Source organism: Manis pentadactyla, chromosome 4 (assembly GCF_030020395.1).
Source record: "Manis pentadactyla isolate mManPen7 chromosome 4, mManPen7.hap1, whole genome shotgun sequence".
Taxonomy (NCBI): Eukaryota; Metazoa; Chordata; class Mammalia; order Pholidota; family Manidae; genus Manis; species Manis pentadactyla.
The window spans coordinates 47,728,979-47,745,054 of NC_080022.1; the positions used below are offsets into that span (position 1 = coordinate 47,728,979).

A 16,076-nucleotide genomic window follows, 5' to 3' on the forward strand; every position below is an offset into this window, starting at 1 on the left:
GGGCTAAATCGGTCCCAAGCGCTTCCAAGGCACTTGATAAAGAAGCTCTCTGATTTATAGCAAACACCATTATTGAGCGGTGGCAGAGAGAGGCCATCGGGGGATTTGTCTTGCTGGAAAGTGTCTGTTGGAGCCATTTCTTCTATTTTCCTGGATAAGAGCTCAATTTATTTCAAAATAGATGAATGGGGTCCTTTATTTCCCCTAGATGGGGTAGGAAGGAGAAAGAAGTTGGACAATTTTTGGAAATAAAGAATAATTCTTACTATTTTAAATATGGGGAGCTCTTTACAGCTTACCCAGACATCAAAACTCAGCAGAAGGCCAGGCATATAGTACGTCCTCAATAAATGTTTGTGGAAGCATATAGTCATCTCATTTAATCCTCGTGGCACTGTGAGGTAAACCAAGTTCATTATTCGTATTTGACAAGGTGGAACCTGAGGTTCAAAGCTAAACGTGGCAGAGCTAGGACTCTGCTGTGGACCCAGATCTGACCTTTACCAGTCACCACACCATCACCCTCAGTGGTCCAGAAGCAGAGCCATCACACCCATTCCTTGAGCACATACTCTAAGACATGGTGTCAGAGTGAAAAGCTGGTTAGCTGAGGCTGTGACTTCATTTCAACCCAGTCTTTGGGCCCACTTGGCTATACTCCAGAACACATTTATGGAACATTTGTCTCTCACTTGCAGCCCATCTTCCTCACTTCCGTGCTCTCACAGTCTGACTCACCTTTCCAACAACTCTTATGGGTGGTCATCTTGTCTTTGCTTGAACATTTCCAGTGAAGGAGCACTCCCTACCCAGTGGGCCTGGCCCAGCACACTGCCTCAGTCCTAATAGGAGTAAAATAGTTCTTTCTGTGTCACCTGTCTTCACCATACCATCTTGCCCCAGAAGTGGTCCCCTCCTGCCCTTGGTATATTTGGTTCTAATATAACTTAAGTTTTCAGTTTTTTTAATTTTTATAATCATTACTTCTCTTAAGCCTCACTTAGAGGCTTAGCCTGAATCAACATCTTGGGTCAAAAGCAGGAGAGGGACTTCCCTTCAAGGAAGAGTCTGTGACCAGTCATGGTTATTGAACATGACTGTGCGAGCCCCTCAGACGTCCAAGGGGCTGGGGTAGGGAGGGCCCTCCAGCTCTGCTGGAACATGTGAAATAGTTCAAAGAGAGACCTCACCATCAGAGGACAAAGAAACCAGGGCAGGAAATGCCTGGTTGTCATCTATGTCATCTTGAATAAAAAACAAAAGACTGTTGAAAAACCCATCTTACATTTGTATCTTGACATTCTCTGCCTAACCAAAGAATCTCTTAATTTGAAGAGTGGCAAGGAGTAAATCTCCTCTCAGATTTTGGCCCCAAACTTTCCTTTGTAGATCATCTTTGGGCATAAGTGGCCTATAAGCCACAAGGCTGAGAGGGAAAGAGAAATAACAAGTAGTGCTCAGTTATTGTGTGTCAGGCACTTACATGCCTAAATCCACTGCCTTCTCACAGGGGCTTGGGCAGGTAGATAGATTCAAATATTTGGTAGAAATTAAATGAGTCCTAGAAAGTGAAGTAATTTGTCTAAGGTGTATCTGATTTGAAAGACATTTTTTCACATCATGCTGTACTTTCATGCATTATAAACCAACCAAACCACCAAAGAGCCAACTTACCTCACACCTCCAGATGGCCCCCACAAGCTTAGAAGGGCGAGGCAGTGGGAACTGCCGGTCAGTGACGAACGGCGGCCCTTGTCACTGCTCTGGCTGCTGCCTTCGCTATCAGTTCCTTGATCTTGCTGAGCCCTTGGGACCACATCTTTAGAAAGGTCCAACCTGAATATCCCCTGCAGAGTAAGTTTGAGTGCTGCTGAGCAGGCTTCCCCAAGACGGGTTTGTCTTCCCAACCTGCATTTCCCTCACATTTCAACTCCTGACAGATTTCTCTGTTCCGGATGAGGCTGTTGAGTGTTACTCTGCAATCTGTTCTGGCTGTTAAATAAACTTCTGCTCCTGGATGAGCTGCCACATGTGTGTAGACACGGCTCTGTGCCTGGTCTATGATTTCTAAGTCAAACTCCCAGGGCATCGGTGGCTATTAGGGTCACTCCAGATCCAGAGCCTATGAATCACAGACAATATGCTCAGACTTGTGAGGCTGCTCTGGGGACTGACTGGGCAGCCTGGAAAGGAATGATTAGCTCTTATACTTGGGTGGGCTTATGGTTACTCTGGGCATCAGAGGATCACTTTTCATGTGGCTATCATTAGAAGAGGTGGCGCTATGAAGGGACAATAAACAACTTGTGCCTAGTATTACAGTTTATGAAGCCCATTTATATCTGATAGTTGACATAATATTCTCAAAACAATCCTGAGGGGTAAGGATTATTAGAGCTATTTGTTGTGTAACCATGGGCTAGTTACCTCACCTCTCCGAACCTCAGTCTCTTCGTCTGTTAAACAGGGTTGTTATGGGGATTCAGTAAGTTTGATAGTGAACTTCACAGTTTGGGTTCCCCCAAAAGCAAGCCCCAAGACAGGCAGTAAGGTAGGGTAGGTAGGTACTAGGTTTTTTATTTAGCAGTGATCTCAGAAGTACATGTGAGCAAGTGGACAGAGAGGGAAAGGAGAGAAGCCCATACAGTATTAAGTGAGTGGGTTAAAGCTGTGGGCAACTGGGGCTCAGTCCCACAGGGAACTCTGACAAACTGTGGAAGATGTCCTACAATCATCCCTAGAGGATGAAACATTTATCTGCCGACTCTGATCCCCCAGTGGTTGAAGGACACCCTGGGGAATTAACCCCCTGCACTTCTGGCATGCCCGTGTGTGTGGCTAGAAAACGGCTGAGATCTGGGCATAATTTGGTCCTTGCACCAACCCCCATGTTACTATCTCCATTTTCCAGAGGAAGAATCAAGCCTTCCAGTGAAAAGCAACTTGCCCAGAATGAGCCAGCCTCAAATCCAGGTCTGTTTGACTGCAGACGCTGCACTCTTAAGGGCAAACATAAGAAGAAAATTAGCCTGTTTCAATAGAACTGTGGAGACACACACTGTGAAGCCTTGCCTGGGCAACATTAAAAAGTAATGCTAGTTACCACTCTTCATATCGATTTAAGAAACACATATAGAGCAGTGCTTTGGGTCAAGAATGAGAAAGATGACTGCGACAGAGCTCCAGCCCTCCAGGAGCTCCCAGGCAATGCAACGCGGTTGGTGCAACAACGGACACGTGAGGATGAGCTGAGGCTCTGAGAGGCAGAGCAACTTGTTCCATCACACAACTAGTGAGGAAGGCAGGATTTGAACCCCTGTCTTGATCAGTTCCTCAATCCTCAGTGGTTTCCTAAACTAATTCTCTTGAAAGGAAGAGTATGCTCGTTGTGATTAGCTCAGGTCAAAACTAGTGGCCCAAATAACTTTGGTTAGCCATAGAGTCAAGTAAAGCTATGATTTCAGATGGAGGTAAGTGCTATGAAGAAAAATAAAGCAAAGAATAGGTTAGTGAGTGACTGGACGATGCAGAACTAGAGGGATTTTCTGATGCCCGGCATGGAGTGTTGGTGGAGTGGAGGCTTACAGAACCCGGGGTACTGGGGAGCAATGATACAGAAATACCCCTGGTTACACGGGTGAGACTCTCTTCACTGTTACAAACTTCTCCAAAAAATTATCTCAAGCATTCAAGTAACTCCTATTGCTTGCTGGTTTGTATCCACTCATACATTCCTTCCTTCATTCTTTCAATCCTTGGACGTGAATCCATTGAGCACTCATGTACCTATGTGCCAATTTGTGTTCCTGAGGATCACTTGGCCTTTGTTACGAATACTTTCCAGTTAGCTGGTTGGCGCATTCAAAGAGATGGTGTCGAGAGATGAGGTCATGGAAAGTTTCAGGGATTATGGACCAGGAGAAAAGGCTCAGGCAGTAGAACAAGGAAAGGACCCCAAATGTTTCCTATGTTGCCCTGATGACTGTTTTCACTTTCTGTACATGAGAGGAAACATGTGAAAGTCAGTAAGAGTCTCATGGACCTAGTCAAATTCCTGGACCATCTGTGTGACCCCAGCCAAATTACACAGTCATGTGTAATTTTTCCTTATCTGTAAATGGGGAAAGTAACCCAAGCCTTGAGTAGATGCTGTGAAGAGTAAAAGGTGAGAATGGTTGTGGTATCTTGCCCTTGGTAGGGATGAACAAACATTAGCTCCCGTTCTCTGAGTCCATCACCTAGAGAACAGACTGGCCATTCTGGGAAGAGATTAGCCTTCTTTCTCTAGATTTAGGCATCAGAATATAGAAATTGATGAAAACCAGGAATATTCTAGACCAGAGCCATTACAGAATAATAGAATAAGTAAGTAAACCACACACAGATACATACATGCTCAGAGGTCAAACTAAAACACTTCCCTTTTTTTCACACTTGAGTAAGAGCATATCATCATCAACTCTGGTTTATATCAGATCAGGCCAATGGCCATCCTGTTAGAAATAACCTCTGCTAACTAATAATCTCATAGCCTTGACTAAAGCAATGCTGGACTATAAGAATCAGCATGGATATAGTATTTGGGATGTTGTATAAAGCATATACACATTACTATATTCAAAACCCATAATAATCCTGCAAGTAAGCAGGGCAAATGTTACCATCCCATATCACCAAAGAAAAAATAAGACTAGTCATGTTATCCTCAAATCTCTCAAGGCTACTATAACATCAGAGGGAAATAGTTGTGGAAAAAATTAAATTCAACTTATTTTTGTGCAAAAGCAAGTTACTTTAAAATATATATCCTTAAATACAAAACAACATAATGCTTAAGTAGACCATCCATCACCCCTTGCAAAAATTTCTTCTACTTTGATATACTAGTAAAAATTAATACAAGGTAATTTTCTTTTCTTTTACATTCTGAAGAGGAAAAAAATCTGAGTTTAGCTCCATGCTGCCCAGAATGAGGTCTCAGGCCCCCTTGCTGGTGAAGATGGTCCTGGGAATCTGTCAGCTATACTTAATATTTCAAAGAGCCTATCTAAACATTTTACATTTTATCTCACATAAGTAGGCCACCCAGATTAATTAAAAGCACACATTTTTCTTTCAGATAGGACTTTGGTAATGCCAGGGATCGCATGGCTGTCAGACATCCTTATGATGTCTTGGATGATAGAGAAATTCTGAGACCTGGAAGCGTAACCACACTGTGACTCAGATTCTGTGCCCAGAGAGCTCAACTGCTAAACCACCAGCACAGCAAGAGCTTTGGTCATGAGTCTCCACACTTCAGCCTTCCAAGACAGAGAACTTGGTGATGTAAAAGTCCATGCACACAGAGCCACGTAAATGTGAAAGGAGTCCTTGGTGATTAAAAGGCCTGCCTTTGAGGGCTACTGGTTTTCTGATGGAAGTTAGGGGGTAAGGTGTAAACGGGGTAGTACACTGATAGGGCTTTCTTTCCAATAACGAAGTGAGAGAGATTTTTCTCCACAGATTAAGAAACTCCCTAGGCCCTAGTGAAATGCTATGAGACAATTAACAGGAATTTTATCCTTCCCATATATGAATATACTTAAAATGAAAATCGTTACCACTTGTCAGAATGTTAAAATGAGTGCTTTTGAACACAATAGGGTATTGGCCCTGTTGTTCACAAGTGACAGGTGAAGGAAAATGAACTCTTCTTATTTCCACTTCCTTTATGAGATTTTCCAACTGATGTGGCAGAAAATGGATGAAGAACACAGACTTTGGAGTCAGAAGATGAGTGTTTGAATCTCAGTTCTACCATTTCAAGCTGAGTAGTGCTGGACACACTGTTGCTTAATATCTTTGGGCTTTGGTTACCAGATAAAAAATAGAGGCACTACTTCCGTCTCCGAAGAATATGGTATTGCTGCAAGAGCACTGGATTACAAATCAGTGAATCCTTTCCTTCTAATCCCAGTTCAGCCATTTGCTTGAAGTGCATTCTTGGATAACTTGCCTAATTCCTTCAAGGTTTAGTTTTCTCCCCTGAGTAAATAATGCCATTTGTCCTTCCAATTGCATAGGTTGGTCTTGAGGATATGAGATAATTCAGGTCAGAAAAAGCATATCATGTAAATGGTAAAGCAAATCTACAAACGCAAATTCCCTCTCCTATCAATTTCAAATTTATGCTTCATTGTTTTTTGCTCAAAATCATCAAGGAATTATCTTGTTTCTTTGCCTGATCCAAGAGGACAAATGTAACAGGTCTTTATTCCAGTTACTTAATGGACCCTGTGGTTACATGGCTCCTACCATCTGCAGTCACTCTGTTTGGGTGGTGCCAACTGTAGCCATCCTCAGCTGCAGGCAGTCAGGAAGTCCCATCCCCTGCCATGATGATTGCTTCTGAGATGCTCTTTAGGGCATGCAGTTGGTATGGAAGGCCTTATTCCAATAGTTGTGAGTCAATATTCTTTGGAGTCTCCCCACCTGGGTGTGAATGAAGCACATAACCCTGGCAGCTGCCAGCAGCCATCTTGATATCATCAGGGAAGGGTGAAGCAAAAGCTAAGAAACATTGCAGGGAAAAGAGCATTGCTCTGATGCTATCATGATCCTCCGGACTAAACTGTGTCCAAAGCTAGTGTACTTCTGGGCTTTTCTGTTAGATGAGGCAACAAATTTTCTTAACTGAGTTTCAGGTGTTTTTTTTCTGTTCTTAAAAGTAAAATAATCATAAGAAATACACCATCTAATCTTGAACAACGTCTTTAACCCTGTAAACTTCAGTTCCCTGGTCTATGGTGGAAAATAAAATACTATCTATCATATATAGAGTTGCTGGGGAGCTCAACAGTGCTTGAAAATGCTTAGCACAGTGCTTGTTACAAAGAAAGCATTCAATAAATTGTGGCTACTTTTATTGTTTGGGGCTCTAGACATTTGCTAAATGCTTTCAGTACATCATTTCCTTTAATCATCACATCAACCCATGAGGGGTTATCCCCATTTTACAAATTAAGAAATGAGGGTAGAGAGTTTAAGTGACTTGCTCAGGGTCCCATGGCTACCAAGAGGCAGAGATTTCACCAAGTATGAGTGTTTCTCCCATTTTTTAAATCCTTGGCCAGATGATGTTGAGTATATAGTATTGGTAAAATACTAGCTGAGTGTTGATTATGTGCCAAAAATTATTAGGTACTGGGTACCTAGCAATAAATATACATATTCTCTTTGAGTTTCAGAGGACACAGTCTTACAACTATCTGCATTATACGGGAGATGGGGTTGAATCCAGGCCCTGGATTTACTGGCTTCATGCTCCTAACACCTGAGCTAACCAGGCAACAGCTGAATCCTATGGGCACATGACAAGCACTGACAGTGTTATGCAACTAAATGCAGAACAGAGGTTGTTTCCATATACAACTTAGAGCATATGTATACATATGACATTCCACAGCTATCTAAATTCTTGTAAAACCCTGAGCTGAAATGTAACATTTCTTTTACATTTATTGATTATATGAGCTGAAAAGTATCTTTTTCATTATATCCTATAAAGGTGTTATCTGTATTTTCTCTGCTCTTTCTGACATGATGTCAACTTGTATATGTTTTCTAGGAAGTCTAAACAATACGATTAGAGGTGATAATAGGATGAAAGAGAAAACAGACTAGGGTCTCCACTATACTATTTTCCTAAGAAATTGACAGGGAAATCTAATGGTGTGTTTTACTGTTTACCTCTGGGTGACATTCTCCAAATGTCTGTACATGTAACAGAGTGCATCTGACAGAACTCCAATCACTAGGAGTGTAAAGAATGACTACATGGAGAACACTTAATCTGAGCCTCCTCTTTAGAAGTACTGTCTTGTGTACAGATCAAGAAATTTCTTTCAAGCAATCTAAAGTAGGCCCTGAAAAACATAAACAGACTCTGAACTTGTCCTCTAACAACTAGGTAAATATTTTGTCTAAGAAAATTGAATAGTGTCAGGACACACCCAAATGAGAAGTCACAGGCTTTCACAGGCAGGAGAAGAGGCTCCACTCTCCTATTCTGCCTCAGTCCAGGCTTCTTATCTGAATTTTCAAAGAAGGGTCTGAAAGGAGGACCTGGAAAATCATCTTGCAGATATACTATAAGTGATCCCTGATTTCATAATTTTCATAATTTTTGCCTATATTGAAGACATGCATAAGGAAGCTAACAAACTGAGAGTTTGTCCCTTGTCTTTTTGATAACTTAGTTTCAGATACCTGAGAGTTGTGGAAATGGACAGATTTGTAGTCAGATAGATCTAGCTTTGTTCTTTCTAGGGTGAGACATTGGTTATATTATTTGACTTCAAGCCTGCTTCTCATTGTAAAATGATAATAAAACCTACTCATAGGGTTTTGTAATACATGAGCTCAACTCATAGTAGATACTCACTGAATAGTAGTTTCTTTCCCCTTTACTTCTCTAGGAAACCATTTATGTAATATAATGCATTTCAAGATAAAAGTCCCTCTTAGGAATACACCTCAACATCACTAGATTTCACCAGATTGGGAGTACAAATAATATTATATAAATAGTGATACATTTAAAAAACTTACATAATAATTTCTGAGCAGTTTCTTTAGCTTCTGCTTATATAGCCTTTCTCCCTCACTGTTCATAAGGGTGGACCAGGCAAGTCTCTATTCCGGGATCGCCTGTTCACATAACCCCACCCCAGTGCAAACCAACTTCTGCAAACAGATGTTTCAGATTGTCAGTTTCCCAGTTCATCATAACCATCCAGACTCTGAAACCAGTTTAGCCTCAGTTGGAACCCTCTCTACCTTAACAATTACTTAGCATTCTGATTTCTCATCCACTAGAGATCAGCCTTCCAAACAAAAAGCAAGTATGAGACAGAGTAAAATGTGTAATAGAAATTTATTCTGTGACATTTTCCTCATTGAAGATATTTTAAAACAGATTAAAATACATCAATATTTCATGAAAAATAAATACCCAGAATTTAGATAATACGCATAATATACATGATTTGACCCTGAATATACACTTATTTCAAACATTTTTTTTAAAGTAACAAAAATAATAAGGACTGATGCATTCTTCATATATCCTACGTGCCATGAATTTTAACTTCAGTTGCCTGTTCTTTTCTCAACTATCTATGTTAATGGTATTTGCTTCTGTTTTTGAATGGGCAGAGTATCCATTTTCTGTTTCTTAACAGTGATATTTAGGTCATCTGTCTCTGATGCTTCAAGAAAATGCTTCATGTTGAGTTTGAATAATAATCGAGGGTCTGGTCCAGCAAGTGGTGGGCAATTACAGATCTCTCTAATTTTAAGAGCCTATAAAGAAAGAATACAATACAAAAATACATACACATATAAATTTATTGAGATTATTCCAGTTATCCCTAATATGTTCTATATAAAACAATGAAATACAAAAATACACTCTATTTTTGGAATAAAAGCATCTTTATTACAACATATGAAAGAGAACCACAGATAAATTCATGGTGAATAGTCACATTATTTTTTGCATAGTAGTATCTTTGAAAAAAAAATGCATGTGCAATGACTGCTCAATGCCCTATTGAAGGCCAGGTACAAAATCGTAATTCTTTGATTTCAGAACGTGTAAGGTTGTGGAGAGCCTACCCAGCTCCTGCCATTCTCTTCTCCTCTCCCCTTTGGCTTAGTTGCCACTTTGAGTGGCCTTGTATGAAAGCATCCAAAGGAAGAGGTCCATGCAGGCCCTAGAAACAGTCTCCAAAGTATCTGGATGAAGAATTCCAACCAAAACACCCATAGTGCCATGTGGCGGTGGCATAGGTTCTTAGATGGGAATGTTCCCTTACAGTCCACAGGAACAGAAGGCATGCAGCCAGAGGCAAGCCAGAAAAGGGTTTTCTAAATAAGACCAGGGCAGCGGCATGGGTCTAGGAGCACTTCTGACTCTGAATCAGGCTATGAGTTACCAAAGTAAACTAACAAGAAAAAGGCATTAAAGTCAAATTCTTTGGTGACAATGGCTTTGTCTGAATTTCCTTTGTCTCACAGTACAATAAATTTAAGATGTTTCTTACCTCCACTGAGTGTTCAATTTTTTAAACTAAACTGAACTGAAAAAACAAGGAAATGTTTCACAACTATAGCGCTACAGTAAACAGAATGTCAGCCCCTCAGCTAAATGGTGACCTACTGTCCAAAGCAGGAGGGCCTCAAGAGTGAAAAGAGATATTGCTAAGCTTTACACAGAGACATCAGGCGTGAACCAAGGCAGCTGAATTGTAGCAACGAGCGATGGAAAGCAGCAAAGGGAAGAACAGAATGCCACCACTCTTTCATATTCTGTAAAAATTATTCTCTTTGCCTTAAGTTCTTTTATTCACTATTTTTACAGTCAACAAATATTTAGAACTTCACACTGAGTAAAGTGCTATGTACACCTAGTCAGAATAGAGTCATGATCCCTGCCCTCATGAACTTTTACTTTGCATTTCCCCAATACTGGGCATTTGATTGTATCCACAGTTTTGTTTTATTTGGCTTTTAGAAATCACCTTGCTATAAATATCTTTGTTTTTTAAAAAACGATATTGTTTTCTAACCTCCATTTGGGTTTACTGAATTACACCCCTTTCAAAATAGAATTAACTGATCAGAATACAACAGAGAATGTATAATTTTTGCTATATAGGGCCTGACTGCTTTCAACTAGAGAGGCTTTATCAACTTACAATGTCATCACCATACAGGCAATTCCTGAGTTATTCCTAATCAGTATAACATAAGATTTCATTTTTTTAATCTAGATAACAACATAATTTCAAACATCAGAAACCTTGAAATCATCAACTAAATTTTACACTTAAGAAAATTGAGCCCCATAGAGGTTAAGTGACTGGCAGGAAACAAAACCTGCTTGGTGAATGTTTACAGCAGCTTTAATCATAACTGCCAAAACTTGGAAGCCACCAAATGTCCTTTAGTAGGTGAATGGATAAACAAACTGTGTTACAACAAGACAATGGATTACTATTCAGTGCTAAGAAGAAATGAGCTATCAAGCCATGAAAAGACATGGAGGAAATGGCAAGATTAAAGATGGCGGAGTGAGAGGTGAGCCAGAGGCTGCCTCCTAAAACCACATATAATACGAAAATATAATCAATACAACTAATCCTGAAAGAGCAACAGGAAAGAAGGCTGCACAGACTGCATACACCTGGAGAAAGGGGCAGACCTCACAGAACAGGGTAACATACCAAAGCCATGACCTAGGAGATCCAAGCCCTTCCCCCACCCCAGCTCACGGGCAGGAGGAAGAGAGACGGAGCAGGGAGGGGGTGGAGGCCTAGGACTGCTGAACACCCAGTCCTGGAGATATGCTCTGGAAGCATGAACCTACACTGCATGGTGCCTTGCTGACTGGTGGGGTTGGAAAGCTAAGACAGGTGGAATACCTGGAAAGAATGAGATTCCAACTGCTTGTGGAAAACAGGGATCCATATCTGGCTGCTCTGGGAGGGCAGTGTGAGAGACTTCCTAACAGCGAGAGAGGGCTGCTAAAGGGGCAAGGATTGAATGAAACTTACTGCTCAGGAGAAAGGACAGGTAAACAAGACTGTCCGGGTGCACTCTGCCCAGCAGGTTGGGAACTTTCAGGATCTTCAGGTACTCCAACCCCCTGACTGGCTATGCACCTCCAAAGACCCACACAGTGATATGCAGCCTGCTGTGCCTTCCTCCTGGCCAGCCTGCACCTACCTCACAAACCAGCAACCCCTGCACCAGCGTCAGGCCAGCCAGAGGGAAGCCCCACCTACAGCAGCTACAAACACAAAGCATAGAGGCTTACACCTGTATTTTCAGCCCACTAGTATGGCAATGGAGACAGACATAGCAGCTGGAAAGCAGGGAACAGCTCTTTCCTCCTCCCTGGCACCAGCACCACTCCCCTGTAAACCCCAACATCGCTCTAGGGGCTGAACAGCTCCAGAGAGTAGAGAATACATCATACACTAGGCCATAAAAAGTGCCAAAGTGAATTCAAAAAGATTGAAATTGTACCAACCAGCTTCTCATACCACAAAGGTATGAAACTAGAAATAAATTACGCAAAGAAAATGAAAAATCCCACAAATACATGCAGGCTTAACAACATGCTCCTAAATAACCAATGGATCAATGACCAAATAAAAACAGAGATCAAGCAATATATGGAGACAAATGACAACAATAGTTCAACACTGCAAAATCTGTGGGACACAGCAAAGGCCATGCTAAGAGGGAAGTATACTGCAATACGGGCCTACCTCAGGAAAGAAGAACAATCCCATATGAACAGTCAAAACTCACAATTAACGAAACCAGAAAAAGAAGAACAAATGAGGCCCAAAGTCAGTAGAAGGAGGGACATAATAAAAATTAGACCAGAAATAAATAAAATATAGACGAATTAAACAATAGAAAGAATCAATGAAAACAGGAGCTGGATCTTTGAGAAAATAAACAAAATAGATAAACCCCTGGCCAGACTTAATCAAGAAAAAAAGAGAGTCTACATACATAAACAGAATCAAAAGGAAAAAATCACTACAGACACCACAGAAATACAAAGAATTATGAGAGAATACTATGAAAAATTATATACTAACAAACTGGATAACCTAGAAGAAATGGACAACTTTCTAGAAAAATACAACCTTCCAAGGCTGACCCAGAAATAAACAGAAAATCTGTACAGACCAATTCCTAGCAATGAAACTGAACTGATAATCAAAAAACTGCCTAAGAACAAAATTCCTGGACCAGATGGCTTCCCCACTGAATTTTATCAAACATTTAGTGAAAACCTAATACCCATTCTTCTTGAAGTTTTCCAAAAAGTAGAAGAGGAGGGAATACTTCCAAAGTCATTCTATGAAGCCAGCTTCACTCTAAAACCAAAACCAGGCAAAGACACCACAAAAAAAGAAAATTACAGACCAATATCCCTGATGAACATAGATGCAAAAATACTCATCAAAACATTAGCAAACTGAATTCAAAAATACATCAAAAAGATCCTCCATCATGATCAAGTAGGATTTATTCCAGAGATGCAAGGATGATAACAATATTAGAAAATCCATCAACAAAATCCACCACATCAACAAAAAGATGTACAAAAAACATGTGATCATCTCCACAGATGCTGAAAAAGCATTTGACAAAATTCAACATCCATTCATGATAAAAACTCTCAACAAAATGGGTATAGAGGGCAAGTACCTCAACATAATAAAGGCCATGCATGGCAAACCCACAGCCAACATCATACTTAACAGTGAGAAGCTCAAAGCTTTTCCTTTAAGATCAGGAACAAGACAAGGATGCCCACTCTCCCCACTTTTATCCAACATAGTTCTGGAGGTCCTAGCCATGACAATCAGACAACACAAAGAAATAAAAGGCATCCAGACGGCCAAGGAAGTAATTAAACTGTCCCTGTTTGCAGATGACATGATACTGTACATAAAAAAAACCTAAAGAATCCACTCCAAAACCACAAGATCTAATATCTGAATTCAGCAAAGTTGCAGGATACAAAATTAATACACAGAAATCTGTTGCATTCCTATACACTAATGATGAACTAGCAGAAAGAGATATCAGGAAAATAATTCCAATCACAACTACATCAAAAAGAATAAAATACCTAGGAATAAACCTAACCAAGGAAGTGAAAGACCTATACACCAAAAACTACAAGACACTCATGAGAGAAATTTTAAAAGATACCAATAAATGGTAAGACATCCTGTAGTCATGGACAGAAGAATTAATATTGTCAAAATGGCCATCCTGCCTAAAGCAATCTACAGATTCAATGCAATCCCTATCAAAATACAAACAGCATTCTTCAACGAACAAGAGCAAATCATTCTAAAATTCATATGGAACCACAAAATAACTTGAATAGCCAAAGCAATCCTGAGAAGGAAGAATAAAACTGGGGGGATTATGCTCCCCAACTTCAAGCTCTACTACAAAGCCATGGTAATCAAGACAATGTGGTACTGACATAAGAACAGACCCATAGATCAATGAAACAGACTAGAGAGCCCAGATATAAACCCAAGCGTATATGGTCAATTAATATATGATAAAGGAGCCATAGACATACAATGGGGAAATGAAAGCCTCTTCAACAACTGGTATTGGTGAAACTGGACAGCTACATGCAAGAGAATGAAACTGGATTATTGTTTAACCCCATATACAAAAGTAAACTCGAAATGGATCAAAGACCTGAATGTAAGTCATGAAACCATAAAACTCTTAGAAGAAAACACAGGCAAAAATCTTCTGAATATAAGCATGAGCAATTTCTTCCTTAACGCATCTCCTCAAGCAAGGGAAACAAACGCAAAAATGAACTCATGGGACTACATCAAACTAAAGAGTTTCTGTATGGCAAAGGACACCATCAACAGAACAAAAAGGCATCCTACAGTATGGGAGAATATATTTGTAAATGATATATCTGACAAGGGGTTAACATCCAAAATATATAAAGAACTTACATGCCTCAACACCCAAAAAGCAAATAACCCAATTAACAAGTGGGCAGAGGATATGAAGAGACAGCTCTCCAAAGAAGAAATTCAGATGGCCAATAGACACATGAAAAGATGCTCCACATCACTAATCATCAGGCAAATACAAATTAAAACCACAATGATATATCATCTCACACCAGTAAGAATGGCCAGCATCGAAAAGACTAAGAACAACAAATGCTGGTGAGGATGCGTAGAAAGGGGAACCCTCTTAAGCAGCTGGTGGGACTGTAAGCTAGTTTAACCATTGTGGAAAGCAATATGGAGGTTCCTCAAAAAAAACTCAAAATAGAAATACCATTTGACCTGAAATCCCACTACTTGGAATTTACCCAAAGAATACAACTTCTCAGATTCAAAGACATATGCTCCCCTATGTTTATCGCAGCACTTTTTACAATAGCCAAGATCTGGAAGCAACCTATGTGTCCATCAGTAGATAAATGGATAAAGAAGGTGTCGTACATATACACAATAGAATACTACTCAGCCATAAGAAAGAAACAAATCCTATCATTTGCAACAACATGGATGGAGCTGGAGGACATTATGCTCAGTGAAATAAGCCAGACAGAGAAAGACAAGTGCCAAATGATTTCCCTCATTTATGGAGTATAACAATGAAGCAAAACTGAAGGAACAAAACAGCAGCAGACTCACAGACTCCAAGAAGGGAGTAGCAGTTACCAAAGGGGAGGGGTGGGTGGTGGAGGGAGAAGGGGATTGAGGGGTATTATGATTGACACACATGGTGTCAGGGGGATCATAGGGAAGACCGTGTAGCACAGAGAAGGCACATAGTGAATCTGTGGCATCTTACTACACCAATGGGCAGTGACAGCAATGGGGTATGCGGGGAGGGGACAAAATAATACGGGTGAAATGTAATAACCACATTGTTTTTTCATGTGAAACCTTCATAAGACTGTATATCAATAATATCTTAATAAAAAAAAAGAAAAGAAAAGACATGAAGGAACCTCAAATGCATATTTTAAGTGAAAAAAAGCTAATCTGAAAAAGGCTACATAGTGTATGATTCCAACTACATACATGATATTCTGAAAAAGGAAGGCAAACCTATGGAAACACTAAAAAGATCCATATTTGTCAGAGGTTGGGGAAAAGAGAGGGATGAATAGACAGAGCCTAAAGTATTTTTAGGGCAATGCAAGAAACTAGTCTATGTGATACCAGTGAATACATGTCATTACACATTTGTCAAAACCCACAGAATGTACAACACTAAGAGAACCCTAATATAAACTATATACTTTGGGTCATAATGTTGAGTCAATGTAAGATCATCTACTGTAACAAATGCACCACTCTGGTGCAGGATTTCGAACAGTTGGGGAGACATCTCTGTACATCTTCCATTCAATTTTGCTGTGAGCCTAAAATTGCTCTTAAAAGCAGTTTATTAAAAAAAAATGGTGGCGTAGAAATGAAAAGGGTTAGAAAACA

At 40.2% G+C, this 16,076-nt stretch overlaps 1 protein-coding gene across 1 annotated transcript in view; it reads right to left on the reverse strand.

Annotated features, from left to right (window-relative positions):
- Window positions 1–8,898: 8,898 nt before the first annotated feature.
- Window positions 8,899–16,076, reverse strand: part of OMA1 (OMA1 zinc metallopeptidase) — a 73,377-nt gene continuing 66,199 nt past the window's right edge. Inside the window, exon 9 of the mRNA XM_036911231.2 lies at window positions 8,899–9,345. Coding sequence (XP_036767126.2) covers window positions 9,160–9,345 — 186 coding nt within the window. The 3' untranslated portion in view covers window positions 8,899–9,159. The remainder of the gene's footprint in view (window positions 9,346–16,076) is intronic.